Source organism: Sipha flava, unplaced genomic scaffold (assembly GCF_003268045.1).
Source record: "Sipha flava isolate LNK unplaced genomic scaffold, YSA_version1 32_pilon_pilon, whole genome shotgun sequence".
In the NCBI taxonomy this organism is placed as follows: Eukaryota; Metazoa; Arthropoda; class Insecta; order Hemiptera; family Aphididae; genus Sipha; species Sipha flava.
Genome location: NW_020273018.1, coordinates 3,024,382 through 3,042,226, shown reverse-complemented (window position 1 = coordinate 3,042,226; position 17,845 = coordinate 3,024,382). Strand labels below are relative to the sequence as shown.

Sequence of the window (17,845 nt, the reverse complement as noted above, 5' to 3'; positions counted from 1 at the left end):
CATATGAAATGGTTTTAGAATACTGGCGTATGCTGTTGATAATTGTGAACAATACTTTTTAATAGAATCTATATAATAGAATAAAATATAACTTTCCTTCACACTTTTACAGGTTTAGGACTGTCAATAAATACTCGTACTATTTAGTTTTTTTTCTTTAATATGTCAATTAATATTTATGGTTTGATTAAACAAGTTTTTGAATGAATGAAAGAATTTTTAAACATTTTTTTAATTCTCGATCCTCTTCGTATGATTTTAATGTTTTGTAATTTCTGCTGTTGAGTTCCATGTAACATTTTTTCCGTTTCTTTCCTTCTAAATTTAAAAAATGTCGATTAATCAATAAGTCACTTCAGCTACTAAATTTTTATAGAGCTAAAAAAGTTGGTCGAGGTCTATTAATTTGTTTGATTGATTTGCTGTTCCAACTTTCAACAATATTATTTGTCCTATGCCTTTTTTGGTAACAACTCTATATATTCTTTGACATTATTGCATTTTCGAGCCACTGTTCTACAAAATAATCATGAAGAAATTTAAGTTTTTCATTATTAAGACTGTTTTCCATAATAATTAGCCAACCTTCGTCAATATCTTGAAGTGGAATAAAAGCTAAGGCCGAACACATTCTAATACTAAGGTGGATTTCTTCATTATCTCTATACTCTTCTACTAGTTCTATATTTTGTACTTTTCGCCATAAGATTGGTTGAAATGATAATTACAGCCACTTATTTGAGTATTAGGAAAAACATCTTTAATCGCTTGAATAGTTGCTGCTTCAAAATCAATTGTAATTAATAGTTACTAATTATATTGGGGTTGAAATTTGGAATATACTCTATTGTAAGTTTAAATAATCGAATATGAATAATTTTTGTTTTGTTTGGAAGCAATACAAAAATTACTGGAATTACATTAGTTTCATTCGATGTGTTTCCAATATCTACATGTTTTGTGTATATTTGTAGGAATTGTTTGCTACAACTTTTAAATGTTCTATCAAAAAAAAAAAATTGTATAAGAAGATGCGGCTTCTCGTTGAGCACTGCTTGAAAAAGCAATAGTTCTTTCTTCAATATTTACTTCTCATCTACTACTACATCATCTTCTTTCAACATCATCGTCAAATAATAAAAATTGGTAATTGTTACCAAATTGTGAAATATCATCAGGTACAATTATTTCTCCTTTTGAATTTGGATCTAATGTATTACCAAGTATCCTTTTTTTAATCCTGTTTAAAGTTGTCTTAGCGGAAGCGTATATAGGAAAATTAGTAACATGGTCATAGCCTTTTTGAAATAAAGAAGTCATCTCTTGACGAAAAATTTGAGATGATGTACATGAAAACTCTTCTCGCACTCTTTTTCTCTTGCATTAATAAATTGTTCATTTACTTTACTTGTTGCCACATCAGATTTACATGAATAATCAGAGAATTCGATTATTTCTAAATTGTTAGTTCTCATACCCGTACACTTATTCTTTTTTTTATCCAGACACACCCAAGCTGTCTCGTTTTCATTTTGTCTGTATTTTCTAAATTGATAACCATTAAAAATTGCTAAAGGCTTACCTTTTGTTTTTCTATTATTTTTATTTCTTGACTAACTGCATCTGTGCCGGAATCCATGGCCTAACACGTCTTGTCGACAATTGAATGAAAACACACGTATCAAAAAATACAACTGCCCACCGTCATCGAAGTGTAATATAATAATTATTATTATCGCAGTAACGATTTTTACTATCGTCTATCGATATCGTTGTACCAAATTGTTTATAAAAATAACATAAAAGAAGGAAAGTTTGGTTGGAAAGTTGTACTATGTTATAATTATTATTATAGTACATTAAAACCCGTCCATAGGTTTAAAAATAAAGTGACCACAAGTGCCACCAAAAAGGTATTGACCGCATCTGTGCCGACACCATTAACAATGCTAGAATAATTACAGTAAAAAAAAAAAACTGGAAAGCGCGAGAATTTCACAGTTTTTATTTATTATTTTAATTTATATAACTTGGTCAATTTTGAATTTTAATAGTTGATTAAACTACCAAAACTCATTAAAAAATTAGTACCTAGTTAAAATAGGTGATTGCCAATTAATAATTTTTTTACTGCTCATGCATTTGTTTAATTAAGTTACAAAATTCAAAGGGCAAATTTTTTTTTTTTTTTTATGTTATAACAACCAACTAAAAAACATAATTTAAATTGCAGGTCTCTACGCAAAGATATCGAGTGTTCTCAATCAGCGTTTACACACTATTTTGGTTTCTAGTTTAAAAGACAAATACAATAATAACATTTACTAGTACCTGTACCTATCTCACCTAACCTTAGAATTTCATTCGGTTTTGTAATTAAAAATACATAACATTTTAAATTTATTAACTAAGACTTCTTGTAAATTGAATTAAACTATATGTTTATATCTAATTTCAAATCAATGTGAATTTAATATATATAGAAATGCGGGTTGATTACATTTTGCTAATAGTATTGATTAGTAAAAAGTTAAACTGATATTTTTATTAGAATTTTTAGTAAATACTATTTTTTACATTTTTACAAAAATAATTCTCACAGGTAATATTAATTAGTATTTGTATTGTAATTACAATTAGTATTTTATTTTGTTCTCAATAATTGATATAATTTATTCAATAGTGAATATCAAATTTTATATCATATTTAATATATAATTTATAGTTATATTTATGTTTTATATTCAAAGTACTTGAATGAATATTAACATTTATGTCAAAATATTCTGTATTTTATTATTAATAATAAAAATATACTATTGTGCTGTTTAGAAAACGGTTTTAGTAAAAAGCGAGGATCTTACAAAAATCAGGAAGCACGTAAACGAGAAGCCAAAGAAAGAAAAAGACGATCTCAATCCAAGTCAAAATCTGCATCACAACAAGTAATTACATACATCAAATACAAATCGATTTAGATAGTTATTTTTTAACTTTTAAGGATCAACAACAAATTGCATTCCAACAACCTCAACCACAGCCTATGTATCCACCCCCACCACCACCAGGTGTAGTACGCTTGCCCCCACCGCCGAGACCTTTTCCTCCTGGACCAATGATGATTCCATTACGTCCACCTCCGTTTCCTCCACCAATGGGAGGTTGGAGACCAGGACGACCGCCCATGCAAGCGCCTCCACCTTCAGGTTGGCCATATCCACGTAAGTTTCAGACATTTTTAATTATATTTCTGTTCAAATACCTTTTTTTATTAAATATAATTTAATTATTGGAATGTCCCTAGTTAAATATATTAAATAATATTTAATTTATTGGTATAAATTAATAAACAAATTCATAATCTCAGTTGTTGGAATTAATATACCAATAGCATATTTTTGTGATTTACTGCTATTTTAAATATTTATAATTAATCACGCGAAAAATTCAATTCTTCTGTTTACGTAAATATATTGCATTATCAAACGTTGTCAGTGTATATCTGCGATCATATTAAAAACTTATTTTAAAATAATAATAAGTTACATTATAGGCTTTATTGTTTGAGATTTATTTAGTTATTTCTAGTTCTTATTTTTAATTTTATTTGTTGAAACTATATTTTATATAATTTGGCATTTTTTTGTTGTAAAAAAATATTTCATATTTTTGTTTTTTATTGCATTCGTATTCACATTAATTTCGAGCCATAATCATTAGTTACTGGTTAATAAATCAGTTAAATGCTTTTGTTTGAAAAAAAAAGTAAATTTATAATATTTTTTATTTTATAATTGTGTTGTTGGTTAGGTTTTGTATGATATTAAAATCATGGCATAATATCATTGAAAAAAAATATTCATACTTATAATTTGATGTTTAATACATAGTTAGTTTATAGTCAATTATATATATTTAATATATAGATAATAATAGTTGGTTGTTTTATATGGTGATCTGTCGAAATATCTTCGTTAAAAATATCGCCTATACAAAATATGTCCGTAAAAAATATTTCAGTTTTGATTATTATTATTATTTATTATAAATTTAAAATTTCTTAAAAAAAAGATTCCTCCAAAATACTGAAGAGCTGTTTTTTCGTTGAATTTCTACGACACGTTATAGTCTATCGTCATGGTTCTTATATTTTTTACTTTTTTTTAGACTTGGCTCTCCAGAAATTAATTTTTCTAATTTTTCAAAAATATATTATATTTCTAAAATTCTCTTGGAAATACTCATTCGATATATATATATATATATATATATATGTATATTATTAATATGATGTATAATATCTAAATTAAAAATATTCATTTTTTTTTTCATAAAATTCCTTTTACCGGAGAGATTTTGACGGAGATATTGTTATCAGAGGAATTTTGATACCAAGAAGTTGAAAAGATGAGGAGACCAATGACAATAAGTGGAGGTGTGACAGGTGATGCTGAGAACTTTAAATATTTAGGATCATTTGTACAATAGGACGGGAGCTTTAGTTTGAATGTAAAACAGGAATCCATTAGTCCCCAACGTTGCGTAAACGAAACATTTCAAAAATTATTTTTTTATTATTATGTTATTATACCAAATTACTTTTTAACTATTACAACTTATTCTTAACAGAACAATAATTATATTTATTATGATTTAATTTTTACATATTTATGAACTTAGACGAAATCTGGAATTTCCTATACTATATTTTCATCGATTTATTTTCGTGACTCAGAGTACAATGTGATTTTCCAAATTATCAATTTATGTTTACAAAGTCATTAGTAAAATGGAGATAATATCATATTCGACTTTTTATTTATAGTTTTTTCGTAACTAGCCGTTTTTATTATTGTTGCGTCTACGCAACATTGGGATCCTAGCGTAACTATAGTCGTCAATGTTTCCCGCCGTTATTTATAATGCACGTGTAATAAAATTTTATCAGTTTCGTGCGATTATTCATAGTGAATTGTTGTATATAATAATAATAGTTTATTCAGTGGAATAAAACGGGCTGGGGCCCAATAGTACAAATAAGTATGAATACAAATACAGAAAAATACAATATTAATAATATTACAAGCAACAAATATCTTAGGTATATTAAGTTAACAAAAATCTAAAAAGGGAAAATAGTATTCAATTTGAAAGGCAAACCCAGCATTACGTATTTGTATTGTTCATGTGAGCGTTTATTATCTCCTTTAAGGGAGAGAAGAAAAAGTCAACTCTTGTCGAAAGTGTATTGCATAGAGCCATAGCCCTAGGAATAGGTGAGTTTTTTAAATAGTTTATGCTATATACTGGAATGTAAAACAGAGATGTGGAACGATTATTGTAAGCTCGAATAGAAAAGGGGATGCAATTTAAAATATCAGGATTATCGGTGATACCATTAATTAACTTATATATAAAAGATATATCTGCTTTTTCACGTCTGGATATAATTGTATAATTATATAAATAAATTACAAATGATCAATATTGATTTGTGAAATGCAGTTTTAAAAAAACATTGAATTGAAATAACTAATTAGATGTGTATAACACAATTTTTTTCATACATTTTTTCCTAAAATAATTTCTATCGTTATTGCGATATCTTGGGAAAACGAAAGACCTTTGTCAACTGCTGAGTTATTGGCCATATTGAACGAAGATAAAGATTTATGGCAGATTGATACCGTTGACTGATGCCGTGTACATCCTACCGCCTGTTGACGAAGTTACAGACGAAAAAGAACTTGAGGATGAAATATATGAGAATGTTATAAATTTGCCAGATATCGCCGGAACTTATGAAATACATGCAAGTTTACCTGACACATCTGAAGACTGTGACAGTCAATCAGTACCGTCAACTTCAAAAAAAGCAAAAGTAAGTAAAAAAACTATAAGTCAAAGACAGCTCTTCCAAAGTGGAAAAAAGAGGTTCCAACATATACAACAGAACCACAAAATGAAGAAAAAAAAAATTTAGAAGATATTGAAAATAGAATTGGTGGTAAAACGCCTATTGAAGTTTTTTCATTATTTTTCAGTGACGATGTTTGGGAAAAATAATTTTTTATACAAAAAAATATGCTAATGATTAAAATCGTCATTCATTTACAATTGACAAAACTAGCCTAAAGCGCTTTTTTGGTATACTTATTTTTTCGGGATATCATACATTACCTGCTATAAAACTTTATTGGTCTAAAGATGAGGATAAAGGAATTTAATTGGTTAGAAAAAGTATGAGTAGGAACAGGTTTGATTCTGTAAAGCAAAACATACATTTATCAGATAACGATCAACTTGATAAAAATGACAGATTTTCAAAACTAAGACCTCTTTTTGATTTGATAAATAAAAAGAATATACAGTTTGGGATATTTTTTCATAACCTTTTTATCGATGAGGAAATGGTTCCATATTTTGGTCGACATAGTTGTAAGATGTACATCAAAGGAAAACCAATCAGATTTGGCTTCAATTATGATGTCTATGCAGTTCCAATGGTTACTTGTACAAATTCATACCTTATGGTGGAAAAACAAGTACTTATGAAAATGAATTAGGACTGGGAGAAAATGTTATACTGGAGTTATTGTAAGTTCAGCAGCCATCAGTTCATTGTGTATTTTTTGACAATTTCTTTCCTTCATACAAGTTATTCAGTTTGTTGAACGAAAAGGGGTTTTAAGCTACCAGAACAATACGTGAAAACCGTACATGTAATACTGTGATAGAAAGTGTGAAAAATATAAAGAAAAACGATCGTGGCTCTTATGATTTTTCTTTTGACAATGATCAAAAAATATTGTTGGTCAGATGGAATGACAATTCTGTGGTAACTGTTGCTACTAATAACTGTACTATTGAACCTCTCGTGAGTGCAAATAGGTACAACAGAAAAGAAAAAAAAGACTGTTTCAATTCCTCAACCAAAAGTTATAGCTAATTATAATCAACATATGGGAGGTGTTGATTTGCATGACAACGGTTAGAAAACTATAGAATCAATGTAAAAGGAAAAAAATGGTGGTGGCTTCTCTTTGTGAATTTGATCGATAGTGTTACTGTAAATTCCTGGAAAATATACAATTTAGCAAATAAATCAAAAATGTCACAGACTTCAAATCCTACGTAGCAGTTTTCTTATGAAAATGAATGAACCAGTGATGGAAGATAATATTCAAGGCTAAGATATTGCAACGTCAAGTAACCAAATAAATTTACCTTCTAATCCAAATTATGGATGACCATCTAAAAGCGCATTACCCATGGAAATTTGACTTGACAATGTAGGTCACGTGATAGTAGAAGATAAAAATAAAGCGAGAAGACGATGTAGACTATAAAAACAACACTATATACATGTGTGTCAAGTGCATCTTCATGCAAACTGCTTTGAACAATTTCACTCAAAATAATATACATTGGTAATCCCAATGTTGCGTATACGCAACATTTTATTGTAAAAAAACTAGTAAACTAAAAAAATTTTTAATTTTAAAAATTGTTATTTAAATATATATTAAACTAATAAAATTCAGTGAAAGTATAAAATTTGTTTTTTTTCCAACCTTGGGAACTAATGTGCAGGTGGATGAAATGGAGAGACGCGTTTCGGGTGTTTTATGTGATAAGAGAATTCCAATGAGAACGAATGGTAAATTTTAGGGAGTTAATTGGTTCCGCCGAAGATTTATATATGTATATAAGAATTTAACATATATATATTATAATATTAAAACATTTCCGGATTTTGTAAATACATAATATTATTTCCAGCAGATTTTCTACTAAATACTGACATAGTAAATAATATTTTATTCTACTCTTGAAATTCTAATTTAAAATTGCTATGCTCTAGTGACAAAATATTTGTAGTTGGTACATTTCATAGTTTCCTAAAATATTTCTATCAACTGTTTACGGTTCATATTTTTAAAAATAGAAATTATGTCCCATTATCCTATTTATTATTGCCAGACAAAAGCACAAATACATAGGCTACTGCATTTAGATGTATTATAAAAACATGCTCAGCTCAAAATTAATATATTTCAATCCAACTACAATTGTTGCTAATTATTATATATATTATTATTATTTATTTATTTTATAAAATGTATATGTTTTTTTTTTCTTTCGCATTACTATACCGTCGTGCTAGATATGGTATATATATATATGTTAAGGTGTATGACCGCAATAAGCGAATGTTGATAAAATGGTATTAACGAGTTCATACACCTGTGATCATTGATATTTACCATCAGTGTTTGATGAATGTTGTCTACACTTGAAGCACGATATATGTAAAATGTATTTTTGTATTATTTTGTAGGATCCATAACATTTTTGATTAGATTTGACGTTATCGTCCAGTCACAATATGCATTCAAGACGTTTGGACGTCTGCATGGTTTAAGATATCTGAAATCGATAACGTCAATAATGTTATTGCTTGAGAAAATTCGATAATCAATTATTTGCTAGATAATATAATATAAACCCTCATCAGTATTGTCGCGTATTCTCAATCAAGCGCAACAGTTTAATAACAGTTTATAAAATTATATTCGAATTAAAATTAATATGGATAAAAAAATAAATGGATAAATAAATGGATAAAAATATGAAAGATATTTTTTATGAAAAGTTTAATGTAGGTACTTTTATTTAAAAAAAGGAAGATAATTGTTTTGATTTAAGTTCTGAAAAATATAATAAATATATAATTGAAGTTATAAATGCTAAACTAAAAAAAAAAAAAAAAAAAAAAAAAAAAACAACAAAGTGATTACAGGCGATTAAATCGGTTTGACGTTGTGGATATTATGAATTATAAACTAATCGTCCTGTTAAAAGTAAGTGAAACTGAAATTATTTACTATGTAAAGTACGAAGAACTATACGACATTATGCAAGAAGCTCATATAAAAACTGGTCGTGGAGGGCGAAATTATATATGTTGTCAGATATGTCCACATTCACTAAACAACTATTGCGCATGTCAACAAATACTGGTAAATGTCCGTATTGTGAGATATTTGAAATAATTGATAACAATCACCAAAATGATCGGTAAATGTCAACATTCATTGCCATGCGGTCATACACCTTGTATACACCTATAGTATATATAATGTAATGTGTATATAGTGATGTTACATGTATCAGTGGCGTACCTGTGTAACATTTTTGGGGGGGGGGCATAAATTAATTTTCACAATTTTTTATGGTTATAAAATAAGTAATGATAACGTCCTCATGTTGATCACTTGATATCAATGATAAGTGATAATCACATTATAAAATAGTGACTATATGTAACCATAACTCCTAATCCTAATTTGATCGAATATTGACATTTTATATTACATTGATAGTGATATCAAACACGATTATAATCAGTGAAAATATTAATTATTTACATTATTTAAGCTGGACAATGAATTTGCATTATGGCATCAAAAAACTTCTTGGGGGGGGGACAAATGCCCCTGTTGCCCCCCCCCCACAGGTACGCCACTGACATGTATATATATATTTTCGACGGAATCAATATGTAAAAATATTCGGCGCAATCGGTAGGTTTCTTACACGTAAAAAAACCTTTTCAGTGGAGTCGATATATGCCCAAATTATACAGGAGTGTAGTGAAACCAACGGGCGCACGGTGGTCGAAAAACAAAAAAAGATAGTCAAAAATAATTAATTGAATCTATGATATTTAATTATCATTGAAATACATTTTTCTTAATATAAATATATTACAATTTGTTTTAATTGTTTTTTATTCTGAAATGTATTCTGGTTCTTCATTACCTCACATTTCTGTTCTTCGATTGTAATTTGTTTAGGACCTAACCTTTTTAGCAAGAAGTTGATCATATGAAGGATATAAATCATGATTATGTTTTTTAGAGTTTTAACGGTGCATATTGTACTGGAATTTCGATAACGAACATGCAATAGTTTAAGACAAAAGCGACTTCTGGACTCAATATAGACGGCTTTAATGTAATTTTATTTTTCATCCACATACCACGAATTTTGCCTCCCCTTGTTGGAGTAGTGTTTGTTGCTTCTTTTACTAATTTAGCTGTATTTTCATTTCTTATTTTCCTTAAAGCATGTGAAGTTGTCTCATTTACTTAAACTTGATGATTTGTCAACAATTTGGCATTTTCGTCGTTTTGAACGCTTACTACTTTTGTCAAATAGTATAATTGAGCGACCGCTGCCTAGAGATTCAGAACTATTTATATCTGTTCAATTAGTGTATCTTTCACTTTTTCTATTACTACTGTTCTATTTTATAAAATATCGGAATTTATATACAATTTACCTATCATTAGCATTTGTATAAAATATAATAAACAGTTACCAAGTATTCTGGCTAAAAAAGCAGATACCTATACTTTATCCTGGATTGTGGGTTGTTGTACAAACATTTTTGATCGTATTTCTATCATCCTACTTGGTTGAACGTGGATTTAGTGCAGTAACCAATCTACTCACTAAAAAAAGACAACGGTTACAAATAACTAATCGTGGGGACTTAAAAATACTGTTTACGAAAATCGAAACTAATATCAACGAACTTCTAGCAAAACACCTACAATATCCATCTCATTAAGATATTTTTTTTCATTTGTACCTATACATTATATATATATATATTTATAAACAATAAATTTCATTTTTCATTGCATACATATTTTTTTAAGGGGATGTCTGTCGGATTTTTTTTTTTTGAAGTGAACGGTAAAGATAAAATGTTTGGGAAACACTGGTATATATTCATGGATATTTTCACGTGTAATTTTTTTTATTAAAGCCATGATTAAAAATAAAATATATCAATTTAAAGAAATATTATACCAAAAATTGAATACACTCAATTTCAACCACCGGTTAAAAAAAATAACGTAAATATACGCAGCTAATTTTGATTAAATATCGTTCACTGAACTTTTCCCAATGAACTGATATAATTTTTGTCGTGTAGCTCGATGAATAAACATACTAAATATCTACATTTTTAATGACATATAAGCAAGGCTCGGAACTTTATGCGCTAAAAAATACTAAAATATGCGTTAAAAAAAACATCAAAATATGTGGTATAATATACAGTAAAAAATTGGAAAATAATTGCTGACTATATAACAATTAACTGACTACTGATTAGTGTACCATGGGCGTATTTATGAGTGGTTGAGAGGGCCCGAGCCCCCTCCGAAATGAAAAACACCATTGTCAAAGATAGTTATTTTTAATATGGATATGTCTTAATGCTGGGAGTTTCCTAAAATTTGTCGCGACACTGTGAATGTTGTTTATGCGATAATTTAAAGTTTTATATTTATAAAATATATTTATTATTTTAAGAAAATATGTGGTGAATTTTGAGTGACTCCAATAAAAAATTGGTTTATTACAATGTAGTTTTATACTTTTAAAAAATAATAAATCGTTAAAAAAAATTGAGTATCTTATTTCTCTGATGGTGTAAAGACAGTCGAGAAGTCTTATAGTGTTTAATTAATTTTTTTCGTAATAGTGTACTTGCTCCTTCCTTTCCATCAAAAAGTCAAATATACAATCGGCCCCCTCCGAAATTAAAACCTATATACGTCACTGTAGTGTACATTGTACAATGAAGACGCTTGTATGCAGATGTATGCAGTATTATAACGAACAGAAATAATATGTGTATAAGCTGATAACCTGATGGTTACATATAATTGTTTATAAATTACCTATGGTTATACAATTTGTTTATGTTATGTTACAAAATATTAATAAAGTGGTAAATTTGTATAAAAATAAATACGGGTCGGCGGTAGTCACTATTACGAGTTTTCAGTACTATAAAAATTATAATATTATTGTTAAGTGCATTGGGAACCGAAGCAATACAAATAAAAGCCATTGATGAATAAATTTATTTTGTCAAACGATATACAACTTAGAATTTTTGTTGTCATACATCTAATATTTTTTTATTAAACTATACATTTTTTTTAAAAATGTTGTTAAACCCATGAAATATGCATATAAATGTTCTTAAATCCAAAATATGCGAATTGTTACAAAAAATAATAAAATATGCAAAATTATGCAACAATAATTTTTATATCTAAAATATACATACTATGAATCGATTTTGTATCGAATCAGAATTTCAATATGCATTTTCTAGACAAATATGCTAATGTCTAAAGTTCCGAGCCTTGCATAAAGTTTAATTCAGTTTTATCAATAATGTATTTTTAAACTAAAATATATAGTTCACCCATACCTTTATATATATATAATTTTGTAGGTACCAACGATAATTACTCAACTTAATACCATATTTAACAGATGACTTTTCATAATTATATTTCGACTATTCACAATAAATCGATGGTTTATCAACATTAGATATAGTTATAATATGCTTATGTATAGCATATTATATGTAGCATTCGATGTACCTAAATTAATGTTTTGTCAAAGAAGTAAACATTTTTAAATACAATAGAATGTGTACAAACAATTTATTTTTTGAAAATTAAAGTTTACTAATATTTAAAATAATGATTTTTGACCGCCTTTTTTAGTTTTTCGATCACTGTGGGGCGATTGTAAATTTCACCGATTTACAGGTAGTCGATTTCGGTGCAACACGATTGCAGACTTTTTATCTTTTTATATTTGAGAAAAAAGCAACACGATTGCGCACCTTAAATCTTTTTTCTTTGAGCAAACACAAATATTTAGATAAATTTACTAACATTAATAGTAGCTTAATACGTTTAGTAAAAATATATATATATATATATAAATCAAGTTATTATAACTTTTTAACACAAAAACGTAGTCCTAATGTCAGAAAATAATTATTTAAAGATATTTCATTATTTTTTTATTTTTTTCAAGTATTTATCATAAATGCAATATTCTCTTCTTCCTCTTTACGAGAGCTTGTTAATATTTTGTTGTTTTAAACTATATATTTTATTAACAAAATTGCACAAAAATAAAACGGAAATATACACGTTGTACAATATAGACGGCCACAATATAATATAACGTTTAGATAATATGACGTGAGACTTACACTTACCAGTTATTGTCGATTATTATAATAATAACATATTATTAGCCGCCATATACTATCCACTAGCCGTAGCAATTGTGTACTCGTATACGCATACTATACTATAAGTGGGTTTCTTAAACTATAATAATTTAATTAAAATTTATTTAAAATGTATTTAAATTTTTTTGTTTGCTCAAAGAAAAAAGATTTAAGATGCGCGATCGTGTGTTTTTTTTCTCAAATATAAAAAATCCGCAATCGTTTTACTCCCGTCGATTTAAGGGTTGGATTTATAACATGTAAATTCCACCGATACTTTTTTTTTCAGGTAAAAAAAAATGTAAATTCCACTGGTACGTATTTTTAACCTGAAAACACGTAAACTCCTCCGATAGTAAGAGCCCGTTTACATGATTCGATATTTTTACTGTATCGGCTATTTTCTCAATTCGGTGTCTTTCGATTAGTGTTCAGACTAATTTTACCGAATACAGTACAATGCCGTATCGTCTGTATATATGCATTTAAATTACATTGGCACTGGCTTATACGGTAAGGTCAACGATACGGCAAAACCGCCGATTCGGGATCGTGTAAATGGGATCTAAAATCCACAGAATATATCTGAATTTAATACAGCTACACATCTTCTGTCGACTGTATTATCTAAACGACATCTCAACAACCATAGATAATATAATATCATATACTCATATCGCGAAATAAATGCATTCGATAAAATATTTTCGAAGACACATTTTAGTTAGTGAGTTCGTCTGTTGACTAAAAAATGAACATATTGCACGAAATAATTAGCGAATATGGAAATATGTTGCTTTGTATGAATAACTTTAAGTAATACAAACAAACAATCTTAAAGTCCAGTAAAGAAAAGTGGCGGTGTGAAAATAAAAAGTGTTCCGCAGTTTTAAAAACAATTAATTCTGGAAAAAATAAAAATAAAAGATAAACACGTGTCCACTTATTTTGAATGCTTTAAAAGCATTAACGAAATATGTTCATTATATGGTTTTGTTTTTGAACCAAAAAAAATCATTATTTACATGAAAAAAGGTCTTAAAAAGTAGCAATCGGTGGAATTTACATGCGCCCAAATCAACCATGTTATATGGTTCGGAGTGTTTTTTGGTTGATAGGAGAATAAAACAGAGTATTAGTGTTATGGAAATGAGAATGCTTTGATGGATGAGTAAAGTGACAATAAAAGATAGAATAAGGAATTAATATGCGATAGGTAGTATTGGTGTAGCGTCGATAGTGGACAAGATGAGAAAAAATAGACTGAGGTGGTTCAGGCATGTGATGTGGTAATAAAAAACAAAAACAGTAAGAGTGTTTATGAAAATGAACGTTGAAGGTAAAAGAGGAAGCCCAATAAAAAAATGGTTAGATACGATTGAGAATGATATAAGGGCTGTTGGTGTATGTGTAGGGAATGTAGAAAATCAAGATGAGTGGATGCTTAAGACAAAGGTGACCAACTTTAAATACGAGTAGTTGGGAGAAGAAAAAGATTATTTGATGTTTAAGATTCAATTTGCTAATGTTAAATGATTTTCAATAATTGCGAAATGGTGTACAAGCATTTTAATTTAATTTTATTTGTATACATTTTATTAATACATATTGTAATTGTTGGTATCAATATTAAAATATCATATGATGGATTAAAAAATTGTTATAATGTTAGTAAATTTAAAATTAAAATTGATACCAATGTTAAATTTAGCCTCAATCTATGACATGCCTAGTTACTAGATGCTAGATTGATAATTTATTTTTATTTTTGAATGATAAAATTTTTTATTTTAGCAATTCTAAAATTATATAATAATATCTTCGATTTAAAATTAATTAATTTTTTTCGTAGGGTAATGGTGTTTTTCTTTATAGGGTTTAATTATTTACATTTTATCTATAGCATTTCGATGATATACCAGTAGTTGGATAAAAATCAACATTAATTTCTAAATATTTAGTCATTGATTTATTTTTGTTGCATTTATTACTTTGCGTTTTTGCTTTCAATGTGTTTATTTATTTTTCTATACATTTATTAAGTTTATAATTATGAAGAATTTAAATTTTTTTTAACCATGTATAAGCAAAAATTATTTTAGTTACGGTAATGTTTTATTTTAATATATTTTAATGTTTTTAATTCATTATCATAATATAAAAATCATTCATAAAAAATTATTTCTTTGCTGATGAGGATGGGCCTGAATAGGGCCTTTTTGAGTTTGAGCGCCTAGACATTCTAACACCTGTATTGGTAAGATTAGTTCACGTTATTTATCATGGTCATACATTGCGATGCAGGGAACGTCATATGCAGACTCTTACTATATCCTCGACACGATAAAAAGAAGAAAACTTTTATAAAAATGTATATTAAATAAAGACTTTTTTGGTTGGTTAAAAAATAAATTCCATATTTTACTAAAATTGTTTGAACATATAATGGTTTTAGTGAGTTGTAATTAATACCTTGAATCCAAGGTTTTTTATTTTTTTTTTTAAATTTTTATTGACTTTATAAAAGTAATAGGTTTACTTTAATACTTTTTATTTATGCATGTTACCTACCCTTATTATAATTTAATTTCGTGTAATACATTATTCATATTATAATAAAAATTAGATTGTTTAGTAGGCGTACCTTAAAAATATAATTTTATATTTACATTTATGTGTAAAATATATTTGTAGTACATTATATGTTTATATTTATAATATATAGTGTTAATCATATTAAATAATTATAATTTCAATACATGTATTATAATTTTCCTTTTTAAAAATAACTTAGAATTATAGAACTATTAGATTATTTTCGTTACATTTTATTCATAGTTTAACATAAATAAAATTAAAAACATATAATCAGCATTCTTAAAATTATAAATCACAAAGTTACTTTTGTTAATTTTTTAGTTCTCTGTTTATCAAAATAAAATTTCTATTCTTATATTTTGTACATAGACTGTATTAGTGAAAAATCAGTTTTCAAACTTTTGATGTGAGTGAAGTGGAATTAAAACATTTATAAGTTCTATATCTTCATATTCTTTTGAAAAACAGAATAATATAATTTAAAAAATATTTGTTTATTGGGTTTATTTAGTAAATGATTGTCTTTGAAATTTTTTTTTTTTTAATAATAAGTCTTACTAGTGTTCAAATCGATGCGAGTCATTTGATCGATTGATAGAATATGATCGATCGTTTTATAGTAAAAAAAAAAGTGGTTAATATTTTATTAATGCAGTCGAAAAGTTTTGTGGTCGAATGGATATTTTGGTCAAAGTAAAAATAATCACTATATTTTCGATTACTGTATCTAATATTTTCATAAATTTAGGTCTATACTGCCTCCCACCGGACCCACTCCACTGGGAGTGAAGTCCACACATATGAAAATTCTCTTCTTAGAGTAGGCGGTACAAGTACCACTTACTCTACCCTTCCCAAGCGTTAAAGACATCAATGAATGCCCAGATGGTCGTTTCGAAACAAAAAAAAAAGATGTAGGCCCACCTACTATTGTAAGACTCCTTAAATTAATCAAAACATTACAATCTACTTAAAACGAAACTGAAACAGATATTAAAATATTACTTTATGAACATGGTAATAAAAAAATTAAAACTCAAGTTCAATCCAATAATATACGCTTAAAAATAGTGCAGCAAAGACTCTTAGCTGATTCAGGTTATGATTTATTAGAGTGGGTACTTAAGAGGAATAGCTCAAAATTTAAAATTTTAATTACTTACTTATTGATTATTATATTATAATAATACTTAAATTATTATCTATACTATTTCTAATAATAATTATTTCAATATTCTATTATATTACTTAATAACCTAATTTAACCGAGTACTCGAAGAATAAAAAATAAAATTATGTAATTGAAAAATGTTGAGTTCTCGAGAAAAAATTCATGTTTGTCATTTTATATAAAATGTCGTTATCATGATGATAAAATATAACCAGGGATCGTAAGTTCATGGCTTAAAAAATGTCTAAATAAAAATGCATATATGTACTCAAAATTGGCAAAATATGTACTGAAATATGCATTTAAAAAATGTAAAAACATGCATTTATGTGCTCTAAATATCTAAAATTATGCACTTAAAATATACTAATTAAAAAAAAATCATAAATAGTTTTTGAAATGACATGAATTATCCATTCATTTTTTTATAGTTATATTTTATTTTTTAATGTCACAATTCAAAAAAATTGATTTTAAATACTATCTTTGAACTTTCATGAACTGCATTTAATGTATGTCTTTATCAATTGTTCATTTTAAATCTGAAACTTTTGAAACAAATTTATTCATTAACACTGAATACTTAATTACATATTGTATATTTACTTAAAGAATTACATTGTACTATCAGAGATTTTTTAATGTTGTCAAGTTTGAATGAACGATGGTTATCTGTGATCAAATGTTTGTACTTTGAAAATTACCTTTCAACGTCAGTAGATGTGCATATTTAAAATACGAAAAATCATCAAGAATCATGTCTTCGAGTAATTCTAGATTTGTAATACTTTCCTCTTCACCAGATGATATTTTGGAAAAATTGCAAATCATTTTGTAGCCTGCATTATTATTTAGAACTAAATATAATTTATTTTTAATATTGTCACTACATGTTGCCCTTAAAGTTTCTTAATTATGTCTCTGATTGTTTTGGTTATTTGAAT

The 17,845-nt window shown here is 27.2% G+C and overlaps 1 protein-coding gene across 3 annotated transcripts in view; it reads left to right on the top strand.

The window, feature by feature from the left end:
- Positions 1 to 17,845, top strand: part of LOC112687017 (serine/threonine-protein kinase PRP4 homolog) — a 40,354-nt gene that overhangs the window by 20,608 nt on the left and 1,901 nt on the right. For all 3 annotated transcript variants that reach the window (XM_025559527.1, XM_025559525.1, XM_025559526.1), the window contains 2 exons: positions 2,833 to 2,945; positions 3,002 to 3,221. In XM_025559527.1, the coding sequence (XP_025415312.1) occupies positions 2,833 to 2,945; positions 3,002 to 3,221 (333 nt within the window). The remainder of the gene's footprint in view (positions 1 to 2,832; positions 2,946 to 3,001; positions 3,222 to 17,845) is intronic.